Source organism: Lynx rufus, unplaced genomic scaffold, assembly GCF_022079265.1.
Source record: "Lynx rufus isolate CCGP_SWC_20201006 ecotype Redwood Valley unplaced genomic scaffold, mLynRuf1.p SCAF_2, whole genome shotgun sequence".
Classification (NCBI taxonomy): domain Eukaryota; kingdom Metazoa; phylum Chordata; class Mammalia; order Carnivora; family Felidae; genus Lynx; species Lynx rufus.
Genome location: NW_025814834.1, coordinates 28,620,783 through 28,635,636, shown reverse-complemented (window position 1 = coordinate 28,635,636; position 14,854 = coordinate 28,620,783). Strand labels below are relative to the sequence as shown.

The 14,854-nt window shown below is 35.4% G+C and overlaps 1 protein-coding gene across 6 annotated transcripts in view; it reads left to right on the top strand.

The window, feature by feature from the left end:
- The window catches only part of CREB1 (cAMP responsive element binding protein 1), a 60,516-nt gene extending 46,579 nt beyond the window's left edge, over positions 1 to 13,937 (top strand). For 4 of the 6 annotated variants that reach the window (XM_047085948.1, XM_047085946.1, XM_047085947.1 and 1 more), the window contains one exon: positions 7,670 to 13,937. In XM_047085948.1, coding sequence (XP_046941904.1) covers positions 7,670 to 7,814 — 145 coding nt within the window. In that variant the 3' untranslated portion in view covers positions 7,815 to 13,937. The remainder of the gene's footprint in view (positions 1 to 7,669) is intronic. The other 2 variants (XR_006963070.1, XR_006963069.1) reach the window with 2 other exon arrangements.
- Positions 13,938 to 14,854: the final 917 nt, after the last annotated feature.

Sequence of the window (14,854 nt, the reverse complement as noted above, 5' to 3'; positions counted from 1 at the left end):
TTACTTATATGTATAAATAAATATATTGTGGATACTTACTTTATAAATTGCACTATAACTTAATACTATTTATTTGTTATGTTCAGATTATTCCAGCTTTGACTTTTGGGAGCTCTTACAAGTTGGTTTCCTTTTATCCTTTTGACATGTCCCCTTTTTTTTAAACATGTCCTTATTGTCTGACACTACAAGATTGTCCAGATTCAGCTTCTTATTTGTGTGTTCCCTGCCTTAGCCTTGGAACTAACCATTTCTTCCTAAGTTCCTTTTATTGGAAAATGGTACATAGAAATCAAGAAGAGGGCATCACCTATGCTCTTTGCTACCAGGTATCGCACTTCTGGGCCCTCTCAAAAGGTGGTGTCACTAAATATGTATGTGTACTAGCCGATGTATGCACACATCTAAATTTCTGTATTTGTATATTACTAAAATAAATATGAATTCATACTAGCTTCTCTGACTCTGATCTATAGCCACAGGGTTCATTTTAGTCTCCTCCACTTTGCTTATTTATAACTTCTTTCTCTGACCAGAAACTTGGCTTCCCATTAAGTATATTTACACACTTGTTTAAGTGTAGTATACATTTAAAATAGTTACTGAATTGCTAACTTGTACATCCATGAGAAACAGATTCACCAATTACAATACAGTATGTGCAGTTCTTTTTGTTCTTAGCCTTAAAGTACCAGTGTTTTCAAAGCTATTGAGTTGGGTCTCTTCCTTTTTTCTTTACCTTCTTCAGTGAGGTTATTATATCACACTTATAGTATGGTTAGATTTGTCATCATCTTCATTCAATTCTGGGACTGCATGTAGTTTACTTTTTATCTTCTGTTGGTTTTGACAGATGTATGGTACCAGGTTTCTACCCCCACAGTGCCTTACAGAACTGTTATACCATCCTAGAAAGAATCCCATGTAATACCCACATGCTAATCCTCTTCTACCCCCTTTCCCATACCCTCAAAACCACTGAACTATTTTCTATCCTTTGGATTTTGCTTTTTCCAGAATCTCATATAAATGGAATCATACAGTGTGTAGCCTTTAGGATCTGGCTTCTTTGACTTGGCAGAATGCATTCAAGATTCATTGATTATCTTGCGTGGATCAGTAGTTGGTTTTACCCCTGGTACTGCCTTGTATGATTTTACTGTGGTTTGTTTGTCCATTGACCTTGACGTTCATCATAGTTTCCAGTTTTGGAGCATTATGAATGAAGTTACTATAAATATATACAGGTGTTAATATGAACTTTCAGTTCACTTGAGTAAATATCTAGGAGTGGGCTGGCCAGCTGGAATGGTAAGTGTATATCTAACTTTACAAGAAACTGCCAGATTGTTTTCCAAAGTGGCTGTATCATTTGGCATTCCCACCAGCAGTGTTTGAGAGTTCTACTTGATCTCTATTCAGTGTTACGATGTATGTTTTACGTTTAGGTCTATGATCCCTATTGAGTTAACTTTTGTATAAGGTGTGAGGTGTATCAAGATTCATGTTTTGTGTGTGGACATCCATTTGTTCCAGCATCAGTTGTTAAAAAGATTATCCTTTGTTGAACTCCCGTTGTACTTTTGTCAAAAATCATCTATCTGTATTTGTGTGGGTCTGTTTCTGGCTAGCTTGTTTCATTGGTCTTTGTGTTTATGCTTTCACTGATGCCATGCTGTCTTGATTAGTGTAGTTCATAGTAAGTTTTGAATTTGATAATGTGAGTCCTCCAACTTTGCTCTTTTACAGAATTGCTTGGACTGTTCTCTTTCCTTTGCATTTTCAAAGTATGTGTCTTCCACTCTATGAATACAATTACATTTTTTAGCATATAGATCCTACATACATTTTGTTAGCTTTATAACTAAATACTTCTGGATTTTTGGTTTTGGTTTTCTTGATGGGTATAGAAGACTAGTAGGGATTTGATTCCTAATATTGAAAATCTGTGGTTTTTCTCTCTCCCTCTCTCTCTCTCTCTCTCTCTCTCTCTCTCTCTCTCTCACACACACACACACACACACACACACACACACTTACTTGGTTAGTCTGGCTAGAAATTTATAAATTATTAAAAACAGACTATGAAGATTTGACCCATGGGTCACAGGTTGCTAACTATGGTCTAACTCAAGTAAAAGACAAACCAGATTAAAAAACCAAGACCTAACTATACATTATTTATAAGAATCTCCTTTCAAATATGAAGCATAGGTAGATTGGAAGGAAAGGGGTAGAATAGGGTAGGCCATGCAAATAGCAATCTAAAGGAAGTTGGAACATTGTCAGGGATAAAGGACATTGTATAATGATAAAATTATTATCATTATAGGCCTCTAATAATAATATCATTATTATCATAGGCCTCTAATTCTACTAGAGTAGGTGTATGTTCCTAACAATTTTAACATACAGTAGGCCAGGGCTGATGACACTAAACAGAGAATGGAACAAATCTGTAATCATAGTTGAAAACTTCAGCATTCTTTTCTTCAATAATGATAGAAAATAAAGATACAACCTGAATGACATCAACCAGTTATACCTATTTGGCATTTTTATGACACTTGTTAATCTGAAAGAATAGAAATAGAGGTGCCTGGGTGGCTCAGTCAAGTCAGCATCTGACTCGATCTTGGCTCAGGTCATGGTCTCATGGTCTGTCTGTAAGTTTGAGCTCTCTGTTGGGCTCTGCACTGATGGTGGAGAGCCTGCTTGGGATTCTGTCTCTGCCCCTCTCCTACTTGCTGTCTCTTTCTCTCCCTCGAAATAAATAAATACTTTTTTTTAAAAAAAGAATAGAAATAATATAAAGTATGTGCTTGGCCCATAAAACATCTGGGAATATCCCCAATTGTGTGGAAATTAAGTATCAAACATTTCTAAATCTATAGGTCAAAAGGAAGTCTTAAAGGAAATAAATATTTTGAACTAAGTGCAAATTAAAAAACAACAAAAATTTGTGGGATACAGTTCAGTCAGGGCTTAGGGGGAAATTTGTATCCTTAAACACCTAACATTAGAAAAGAATCCTCTGTGTCAGGCAGGGGTTGGCAAACTGTACCTCATTGCCTGTTTTTATAAACTTTTATTGAGGGGCATCTGGGTAGCTTAGTAGGTTAAGTGTCCAATTCTAGATCTTGGCTCAGGTCATGATCTCACAGTTTGTGAGTTTGAGCCCTGCATCAGGCTTTGTGCTGGCGGTGCGGAGCCTGGTTGGGATTGATATTCTCTCTCTCTCTCCCTCTCTCTCTCTCTCAAATAAATTTACAAGGAAACTTAAAAAAAAGTTTTATTTGGAACACAGCCATGTTCATTCAATTACGTGTTATCCATGGCTGCTTCCGTGCTACAACAGCAGGAGTTGTGACAGAGTCCATTTGGTCCAAAAAGCCAAAAAAATGTTTGCCAACCTAACTTCTATCTTAAGAAACTAGGGGGGAAAAGAGCAAATTAAAATCCATAAAACTGAAGAGAAAACCAATAGAGGAAAATCAGCGAAACAAAAAATTGGTTGTTAAAAAAGAAAAAGTACAATTGATAAACTTCTTTGAAGACAAAAGAAAAAAATCAGGTAGTTTGGAATTACTGAAGATGCTGAAAATGGAAAGAGTAAGTGAGACAGAATAAGAGTATCATATGGAGGCAAAGAATTAGGTCAGTGAATGGAGGAGGATGTTGAGACACATTATGTGAAAGAACTTTTTTCTAAAAATATGCCTATCACATCAATTTCAGAATCTATAAGCCATCTGTTTGCATGAATGCTTAAACTCCTAAAATCCTGTTTCTCTACTGGAAGAAACATTCAGTGGTCAATTTAATCTTCACACTGTGTCAGACCAATCCACTGGGAGAGTCCTATCACTTTCTTCTGTTTTTTAAAAAATATTTAGCTAGAAATTTTTGAGAAGCTTTAAGAAGCATTCTCCGAGCTAAGGATTTCTTTAAAATTTTTATTTAAAGCTCATTTGTATTTTGTATTCTACTCCAAAATACAGTAATGCTTATTTTAACATGAAAATGCTTGCCACCCCTCTGACCCGTTAATCAAAATTGGTGCTTTAGAATGACATGCCACATTTATTCCCTGATTTTGCAAACTCCTTAATACGAACCTAACAGTCCTGTTGGAGGCATCTTGATTAGTCCTGTTTTTAAAAAATAGAGGAAGAGGGGCGCCTGGGTGGCTCAGTCGGTTAAGCGGCCGACTTCGGCTCAGGTTATGATCTCGCGGTCCGTGAGTTCGAGCCCCACATTGGGCTCTGTGCTAACAGCTCAGAGCCTGGAGCGTGTTTCAGATTCTGTGTCTCCCTCTCTCTGACCCTCCCCCGTTCATGCTCTGTCTCTCTCTGTCTCAAAAATAAATAAACGTTAAAAAAAAAAACAAAAAGATGAAGAAACAGTTCTTGCATGGGACCTATTGGAAGCTACTCAACTAGTTAGTTTCAAAGCCAGAATCTGAACCCAAGATTCCTGATTTTCAGTTTAGGATTCTTGCTAATATGTCATACTGTATCCAAATTTGTATCCAAATTTGTTTATTGTAAACCGTGCCTAACTTGAGCCTAACTTGAGCATCGTTCTGCAAGACTGTGTGTTACTTGAAATTTATTTGGTATCTTCCCGCCGCCCCCCGCAAAAAAGTATTGTATACTCACGTTCAGTTTAGGACATGCTAGTTAGAATTGCTCTTTGGAGAGAGTCTCAATTCACATTAGTATATGGAAAGGATCAGAAGTCTTAGATGAGGGGCGCCTGGGTGGCTCAGTCGGTTGGGCGTCCGACTTCAGCTCAGGTCACGATCTCTCGGTTCGTGAGTTCAAGCCCCGCGTCGGGCTCTGGGCTGATGGCTCAGAGCCTGGAGCCTGCTTCCGATTCTGTGTCTCCCTCTCTCTCTGCCCCTCCCTCATTCATGCTCTGTCTCTGTCTCAAAAATAAATAAACATTTAAAAAAAATTAAAAAAAAAAAAGTCTTAGATGAAAGAAAGCAGTTAATTTTCGTAGCCCAGTGTTCTTTTTTTTTTTTTTTTTTTTTAGAATCCTAGTCTAATCTTTCACAACACTGTAGTATACTGATTTTTGTACAACAAAGTTAGGAGATACTAACCTATAGGATCATGTTAGTTTAGCTTTTGGAAACTAGCATGTAGATATAGCATTCCTATGAGCACTTGTGGACTGTAAATTCTCAGATGATGGAGAAGGAGAAAGCAAGGAAAACAAGATGAGTCAGCCCTGGATAAAATGAGATTTGTAAATGTGTATATACATAATACATGCTTTCTCTTTGTTAGAATTTACCCCATACACAGAACATCCAGCCTGACCTCTGAATCAAGCCCACTGTGACCCTTTAGATCACTCTTGGCCTCGTAGCACTTCTCGACTTGTGATGTCCATCATGCATTTGAATGTTGGGCCATTTTTAACTTCTTTCCAAAAAAATTTTCACCAGTGGTACAGTGATGCAGTGGATCATATATTGTCTGTATCTGTCATGGATAATACATCATCAGGTGCAGCTTTTTTTACTCCAAAAGTCGGCTTGCTCCTTTTTTCTGAACCAGTAGGCTATGTGGGCATGAAGACATTAGAGTTCTCTAGAAACAGTCATTGCTAACACATATGTAGTAGCATTTAGGAAGTGCCAGCCACCATTTCATGCACTTTTTACAGATTAACTCCTTTAATCCTCATAAAACTTTTGAAGTAGGTAATATTACCTGTTTTACAGTCTGGTAACTAAAGTTAAATAATTTGCTTGTGGCCATGTAATTGGTAAGAAGTAACCACTTAAACCTAAGAACCGGACACTGAAGATAATACTGCTCCTAAGTACTGCCACTGCTGCAAATGAGTGATTAGAAATTGCTGCTTTTTTCCATTGTTTAAAGACTTAGGACCGTTCTGCTTTCAACTCTTGGTTCACTTAGTCATAAGGACCTACCTCATGCCAGTCCTAGTGACTGAGCATATAATATATGGTCCTTATTCACATAGAGTTAAAATAAGAGTTTATTTACTAGTTTAGCCTTCATAGCTTGCTAGAAAATATTTTATTCTTAGTGTTAACTTTTTTTTAGTAATTTTTTAATTGTGCTAAAAAATTTAAAATTTACCATCTTAACCATTTTTAAGTATACATACAGTTCAGTAGTGTTAAATATGTACACAGTATTGTGCAACAGATCTCCAGAACTTTTTTGCCTTGCAAAACTGAACCTCTGTTAAAAGCAGCTTCCCTCATTTTCCCCTTCTGTGAGTCCTTGGCAGTCACCACTCTACTATCTGTTTTTATGAGTTTGACTACTTTAGATACTTGAAATAAGTGGAATCCACAGTTGTCCTTTTTGTGACTGGCTTATTTTGCTGCATTATGTCCTCAAAGTTCATCCACGTTGTAGTGTGTGATGGTATGTCCTTCCTTTTAAGGCAGAATAATATTCCATTGTATGTGTACCACATTTTTTCAGTGTATCCGTCTGTTGATGAGTACTTGGGTTGCCTCTGCATGTTGACTATTATGAATAATGCTGTTATGGATGGAGGCTTGCCCATATCTCTTTAATATCCTGTCCTGTGTTCTTTGGATATATATCCAAAAGTAGGATTTTTGGATCACAAGGTAATCCTATTTTTAGTTTTTTAAGGAATCACTGTAGTGTTTTCTGTAGTGGCTGGGCAATTTTACATTCCACCAGCAGTGCACAGGGTTCAAATGTCTTCTCATCCTTGTCAACCCTCGCTGTTTTCTGTTTAAGTTTTTGTTTTTTAAATAGTAGCCATCCTAATGGATGTGAGGTGGTATCTCATTGTGGTTTTGATTTGTAAGTTGTAAAATTTCTGGATTATATCCTGGATATTAACTCCCTGTTAGATATATATATGATTTGCAAATATCTTCTCCCAATTCATAGGTTGCCTTTTCACTCTGTTGATTGTGCCCTTTCATGAACAGAATTTTTTAAGTTTGATGTGACCCAATTTGTTTATTTTTGCTTTTGTTGTCTATGCTTTTGGTGGCATAGCCAAGAAAGCGCTGCCAAATCCAGCATCTTGAAGCTTTTCTCCTGTGTTTTCTTCTAGAAGTTTTATAGTTTTAGGTCTTACATTTAGATCTTCAGTCCATTTTCAATTAGTTTTTGTACATGGCATAATTAAGGGTCCAACTTCATTCTCTTGCATGTGGATATACAGTGTTCTCAACATCATTTGTGGAAGAGACTCATGTTAGATTGTTGTTGTCTTTTTTTAATGCCCTGAAATGATGAGTTTGTGAGAATTTTCTGTTCAATTTACGATGTTTTGCACACTGACATTTAGCTTTGGTCTTTTCTTAGTTATTGATATTTATAGAATTTCAAGTTTTATAGGTATGAGGCAGATCCTGTCAATAACCAGTGATACAATTTTAAGTGATCATTCAGCCCTTTGGGTTGTTTGTGGGGTTTTCACATTCGGGGTTCTTTTTTTAAATCAAACATCTGTGGTATATTAAAATTTTACATGAGGCAATTTCCAAGTCCTTCTGTGTAGTTTTTTCAAATGCCTAATGTATATTAAAATATTTGTTGCTTTGAGCTAAATATCTAAAAGCATTCTAAGCCAAAAGAAGTGATATAGAAATAAATGTTGCATAATTTTTCCTGTCCTCCTTTGCTCCTAGGGAAGCAGCACGAGAGTGTCGTAGAAAGAAGAAAGAATATGTGAAATGTTTAGAAAACAGAGTGGCAGTGCTTGAAAACCAAAATAAGACTCTCATTGAGGAGCTAAAAGCACTTAAGGACCTTTACTGCCACAAATCAGATTAATTTGGGATTTAAATTTCACCTGTCATGGTGGAAAAGGACTGGCTTGGCCTCAAGCAGAAAGACAAAATAAACATTTTATTTTCTAAACATTTCTTTTTTTCTATGCGCAAAACTGCCTGAAAGCAACTACAGAATTTCATTCATTTGTGCTTTTGCATTAAACTGTGAATGTTCCAACACCTGCCTCCACGTCTCCCCTCAAGAAATTTTCAGCACCAGGAATCATGAAGAGACTTCTGCTTTTCATCCCCCACCCTCTTCAAGAAGTAATAATTTGTTTACTTGTAAATTGATGGGGGAAATGAGGAAAAGAAAATCTTTTTTTAAATGATTTCAAGGTTTGTGCTGAGCTCCTTGATTGCCTTAGGGACAGAATTACCCCAGCCTCTTGAGCTGAAGTAATGTGTGGGCCGCATGCATAAAGTAAGTAAGGTGCAATGAAGAAGTGTTGATTGCCAAATTGACGTGTTTTCACATTTTCATTGTGAATTATGTAAAATTGCAAAGAGATATACCCTCTAAAAAAGAGTTTTAGTGTGGTGTTGAAGAAATTAAGAATGAATTCGAAGTGCTTTCTATGTACATTCTCTTCTTCAATACTGACAACTTGTCCTTGACCTTCTGTATTAACTGTAGCTCTTCCGTAGGGCAGTTGTTGCTTCTTATTTCAGTTCTGTATGTGTTCAACATTCTTGAATACATTAAAAGAAGTAACCAACTGAATGAAAAAGCATGGTATTTGAATTTTAAATTAAACTGAAGTAAATAAAAGTACAAAGCTTGTTTTAGTTAGTACTAAATTCTTAGTAAAAAGATGCTCATTAGTAAACCAGCCCCTTGAGTTACGTAACAAGGTTTTTAAATAAATGTTTTTGTCATCGCCTTCAAAAATACTTATGTCACTCATTTACTTAAAAAGATATTTCTAATTAAACTGTTCCCATTTGCACTTACACTATACCACCAACAGGAAAGCCTTCAAGATGTTAAATAAAACAAAGTGATATCTTTGTTTATAAAATGTTGTGTTGTAGAAAAATACTGATTTTAAATCTTTTCCATATTAACATACTTTAACAGAGTATCCTTAGTGAATTTTTTAATGAAAGTGTAAGGATATAGTTATAAAAAGTACAGTATTAGATGTACACGAGAGTTATTTTCTTCAGACGTATTTGAATGACTGCTGTACTACAATATTTGGATTGTCATTCTTACAAAACTTTTTTTTTTTTTTTTTTTTTTTTTTGGTTTTCTCCTAAAAAGGATAGTTGTGCTTGAGCTTTCCAATATGCTGTATAGCCTTTGTTGTTCTGCAAAGGAGCTACCTGTTTTAACCCCTGACTATACCAGTCTGTATTTATATGTATCATACATTGTTTCCAATACTACTTCTAACTATTAACTACTCATTCACTAAGCTTGATAAATCTTTACAAAAGTTACCCTTTAAAAAAAATAGGACTAAGGTGGATTTTAAAAATTGGAAACTGACATAATGTTAGATATAATTTCTCATTTGAAAAGGTTATTCCTTTTAAGAGAAGAGTGTAGAAAATTAATGTTTTATATTTAGTCATGGGTTATTTTTAAAAGTTTGTTAATGTATTAACAAAATATACAGATGTGGGTGTTAATTGTTGGGTCCCTTTTGAAAAGTAAGGTTTTTAATTAATATTTGTAAATGGTTTATTTTTGTTTGTAACAAACCATTGTCTCTTTTCAAGGATGAACAGAGTTTATGAAGGAGCATCATTCTAAGAATTGAGTGATGTAGTCTTATATTTGGACAATTCACCAGATTCTCAAGAAGGCTTTCAAACGACTGTAAAGTTTGATGTTTATCCTGCTGAGCTAATGGGGAAAGTTGTAGCATAAAAATTATTTGTATACCAGCATAGATGTGTCATTTTCCAAAACTTCAGCAGAAACCAAGCAAAGTGACAAATCTTTTCACAAACTAGAATTCTTTCTTAATGAGTCAAAATGTTTCGAATGTCATAAACTTTATAAATGAAAATTGCCTAGTATTTAGCAAGTTGTATTCTCCAAAGTAAAATGTTTCCAAAAGTTGAGGCATTCTGTTTAGTTAGAAAAGTTGGTGGTCCTCTTAGTCCCTGATGAATCAAGGCAGTCACATCCATATTAGCTGGTTGAATTTGTAAGTTTTTACAAACACCAGGTCCTTTGTACCTTGAGGATGATTGCACTGGTTTGAAGTCAGTTACTTAATGGTGAGGTAAGAAATCTATTCTGTTGCTAAATCTGTTTTAGACCCATAAAGAGACTTGAAAATTTCAGTTTATACAGATAGAAATTAAGCATCTTTTGTGCAGACTTTTTTTTTTTTTTTAACAAGAATTGGAAAAAAGGTGTTTGTTTTTAAGCATGCAACTTTGAGAATCTTTATTAAGGAAATGACATAATTTAAAAAAAAAAATCTTGTAGCCAAGAACATATATGGCCACATTACCAGTAATAAATGTTTTTTTCTCTTCATATTGGCCAAAAGGGAATGAAAATGTCATCATAGGAATCTGTACATATGCTACTGATTTGCCTAGAAAATAGCAAGTTTGGTATCGCTTACTTTGCAAATATAGGGCCATGTGGCACTTTTATCTATAGGACAGATTAACTCTAATAAAAATGAAGTGGGAGGGGTTTATTTTTGATATATTACTCTTACAAGTTTTCAAACTTTGATAGTGTTTAGCTGAAAAGTGGTTTAGAAAGGGCTAGATCCAATGTGTCCACCTTATTAAAAAATTGATATCAGATCTAATTTTAATTTCATTCTTTTCAAACTCAAGTACCATATTGGCAACCATCATATTGTCATAGGTGCTCTGTTCGTTTAGATATTATTGGGGGGGAAATGGCATTTGTATAATATATGTGTACATATATATAAATACATACAGTATATAATCTGAAGCTCTGAGAGCTCCTAAGTCAGGAATGCTGAGTATTATAGTATATTGAGGTCAGATGAAATTTTACATCTTTGCGTGTTCTGTTGCATCCCGTTTGGTAGTTTCTTGGACTGCATTTACTCCAGCACTCATGATTGATTTTTGTCTTCTAATTTTCTTCCAAGTATTTTATTTTTACTGTTCGTTTTCTTTGGCTTGATACTTTTATGTATGTTACTAGTCACTTGAAAACTCCCCCGCCCCCAAAGTATTTGGTTTTTATGCTTTGTCTCTGGCAGCTATAACAGTGGTAAGAACATTTTGCAGATAGCTTCTAAAAGGTACCACTGATTTTTCAAAACTCATCCTGGGGGAGGAATTTGGGTGTTTTCATTTGAGCAGGGATTTTTTTCAGAAAAATGTGTTTTGATGGTAGGTCAGCAGCAGTGCTAGAATCTGAAAGCACAATACCAGTCAGGCAGGCTGTCCGATCAGAAGTCATCTGGCTGAAGTTTATCTCTGTCTCTCAGGCCTAATCCCTACTATCATTTTGACCACTTGGGGTGACATGTGGAATCATACAAAGGCTTAGGAAGAAACAACCGGTGTGTTTAAACCAGGATGCTTTTACTTACTTGAAGTGACTTCAATCTAGATTTCTTCTTTACATTTTAAAAATGTTTTTAATTTTGTGATCAGCAACAGTCAATTTATTAGCATAAATTGGTCTCTTTATTTCGAAGATCAAAAAGTCTGCTTCATTTTGCAGGATTAAATAAGGCGAATATAAAGTTATGATTTTTGAATTAAAGTGGGTTTTTAGAACAGTCATTACACACCTTTTCAGTTATTTGTAAGAGGCTTCATTTTGTTGCCTTTTTGGCTCTGAAAACTTTTAGTATGCTGTTTCCCGTTGACCTGATACAAAAGTTGTATATTTATTTGGATTATATTTGCATTATATTCTTTGTAAATGTTTGGTGTAACTTGCACTTTTAAAAAATGACCCTGTTGGGTGTTAGCAACTTGAGAAAAGTTCCCTCATCAATTGATTGTCAACTGGCTTTTTATGTCATTTTCCTCTCTTCAAATCATGTGACTTTTTTAAATGGAAAATTTCATTAAAATATTTTAGCACCTAAAGGCTAGCCTTATAAATAGCTGTGAAAGAAAAGTAACAGGAAATTAGATTTGACTAGCCCAGTTAATTAAAAGATGAGTTTGAACCCAATGGGATTCTTTTACATCATGGATAAAGATAGAAGGAAAAGCAACTGGAGTAAATTGATACTTATTTTCAATTTTAAATGAGACTGTATTCCCATTCCAACATTAGTGTTGTCTGTAGGGTGCCAAGATATCCATCAAGTTATCTAGAACAGTAAAATAGTTTTCAAGGCAGTTAATTACCATCATCATGGAGACCACATGGAATGATTTGACTGAGGTTTTTTCACTTAAAATTGGCTTTGTTACCATCAAACACCTAAATCAGACTGAGGTCCGGTGAGAAGGGAAAGCGCAATGCGCTTTGGTAAGCTGCCTGGAGGTGAAGAGTTGAGGGATACATTTGCTCACTCTGTTGTACAAAGCACAACTAGAACTTTTGTTGGATGGTTTGCCTACATCTTGAATACTTTTAATGTTGATACGTTGACTTTTTTTAAGTTGACTGCACAGTCACTGTATGTACTAGGAACTGGTTTCCTTGACTTTCTCAAATCAATGGCTAGGAGAGGCACTAATCCCTGAGGGGTTGAACATATCATGAAGCTGAGTCAGAATGGAAGAATTTCAAATAAATCAAACAGGGTGCTGAAGTTCCATCTGTCTCATATGCTTCTGATAAGTTCGTACTGATTAGTGAATGTAGCTTAAGCCTTTGTATGTGTCCTCAGGGGGGCAAACTTTAAGAGGGACCAGATAACGTTTGAGTGGAGGGATTATATTTCAGGTGTTTTAGCTTGAAATTTATTTTTTAAAAAAATAAAAATAGAAAAAAAAAATAGAACAAAGCCTGTGAAGATGATATAAACAGGCAGAGTTGTTTTAGCACAGAGAGAAAATATTGACCTGTCTGCATTCTGGTACTGTGGGTGCAGGTCCTAGCTGGGTATATAACCTGATACATTTTTAATTATTCTCACCAGCAAGTAAAAGGAAAATGAACAATCTTTGGGAAATGTCTTTGAAAAGGGGCAAATGGTAGGAAAATCAGATTTTACCTCCTTTATACAGGCATTATGTGATACTTGCCTACAGAAGTATGGGCGTTTCCAAGCTTCCAAGGAGCATCTCAGAAATTAAGAGTCAATCTGAGATAGTTGAAAAATTGGTAGGGAAGGAAGAAAATCCCTGCAAATAGTAATCTTATGTTAGTTGGCCAAGTGAAATGATCTATCTTTGTGTTTGGGAGGTTTTATTTTCTTACGTTTTTAAAATTGAATTGGTAAAATGCTTTATAGACATATTTTTATCCAGGTGCCACTCCAATTTGTGTATGTAATAAAAATTATTTATATTAAAAGTGGGAAATAATTTGTCACCATTGTTCTGTGAGTATGGATTTATGGAGGGGTGGCAAAGAGGAGTGCTAGTTAGCAGTTTTCCATGTAGAGTCGTCCCCAACTGATTTGTCCACATGTCATTTGTCCTCCCCACCCAAAAAAGGAATTATTTCTAACCTAGATGTATCACTTGAGACTTTTTAGAAACAAAATAATCAGGGAAGTTTCTAGAGAGAAAGATGGTGTTTGTTTTTGTTTTAATTTTTCCTTGAGGATTGGGGTAAAGAATACCTCCCCCCAAAACTATCAGCACAAAACAGGGTATCGATTTTTAACTCTGATGTTACTATTGGAGTTGAATATTAAGTAAATATAATGAGGGAAATACATTTCTAATAAAATTCCCTACATTCTAGAAACATCCCTGTTTTAATTTTTTTACCTAAATCTTTTTGTGCTCTATCTGTGTAAAGAGAGAAAATGTACTGAGTTATAATGCATTTTATTAACACTATGTACATAGTAGCTGCTTTGTGTTCAGAATGGTAGCAATTGCTTTGTATATTAAAGTGATCCTTGTGAATTTGTGAAATATTGTCAGAAAGTGCTTTTTCTTACTGTAATCTTTGTGGTATCAACTGTCCTAATGCCCTTTTTACACACATTTATGTGCAGTCACATAAACATGCTTTTAAAAACTCTGTAAGTCTCTTTTTTGGGGATGGGATCTCTCGATTTTGGTTTCTGCCAGTAGTGTTAAGCTGTATTTTCTGGGACTTCAGTTTATTACTTTTGTTAAATGAGCAAAGTTTATGTTAGAATATATCACAAGCTTGTGTTGCACGGCAACGGAAAACTAATTTGAGAAACCAGAACATATCTTCAGTTATTTAATTTTACTGTATTCCTCATTTTTAGCACAAGATTTCTTTGTTCAGAAAGATTGAACAGTGCCTATTTGAAGATGTGGAGATGTTACCGCCCTATTGAGAAAACCAATGGAGACATATGACCAGCTGTCTCCAGTGTCAGAAAATACATGTTTTAATTGGAAGAACAATGAGAATCGCTAACTTGTCAGGCCCCCTTGTAATTCTAAAGTTCTGTGATCATAGGAAATGGGAGGAGGTGTGGTTAATCTGCTCTTTGCTTAAAGCATAATAAAAGATTCTCTCCTGTTGATTTAATTTCTGAAAATAAGCAGTTGCATTTATTCTAAGGTACTTTTTTAAAAAATTGCCATGACGTATTTATTAAGCTTGTTACACCTGCTATTGTATTGAAGGAATTGCACACATTTTATTCTTTCTCTTCTACAAAGTGTGACCACTTAAGGTGATTGTACAAGCAGACATTTTTGAGAGTGAAAGGGTGACGTTAATAGGGACAACAGGTGTAAACCAGGATTGTGCTGAGCAAATCGGGACCTTTAGTCACCCTCCTTGTAACCCGTGTCCAGGTGCTTGAGCCTCCAATAAAAGGATAGAGTGCCTCTCTTCTCTTTATCCATACCTTTGTGGTCACTTGCTTATTTCACCAATACTTGAGCACTAAGAAGTACCTGTCCTCAAGAAGCTCTAGGACACAGCCGAAGAAACCATTCTAAGATGTTCACACA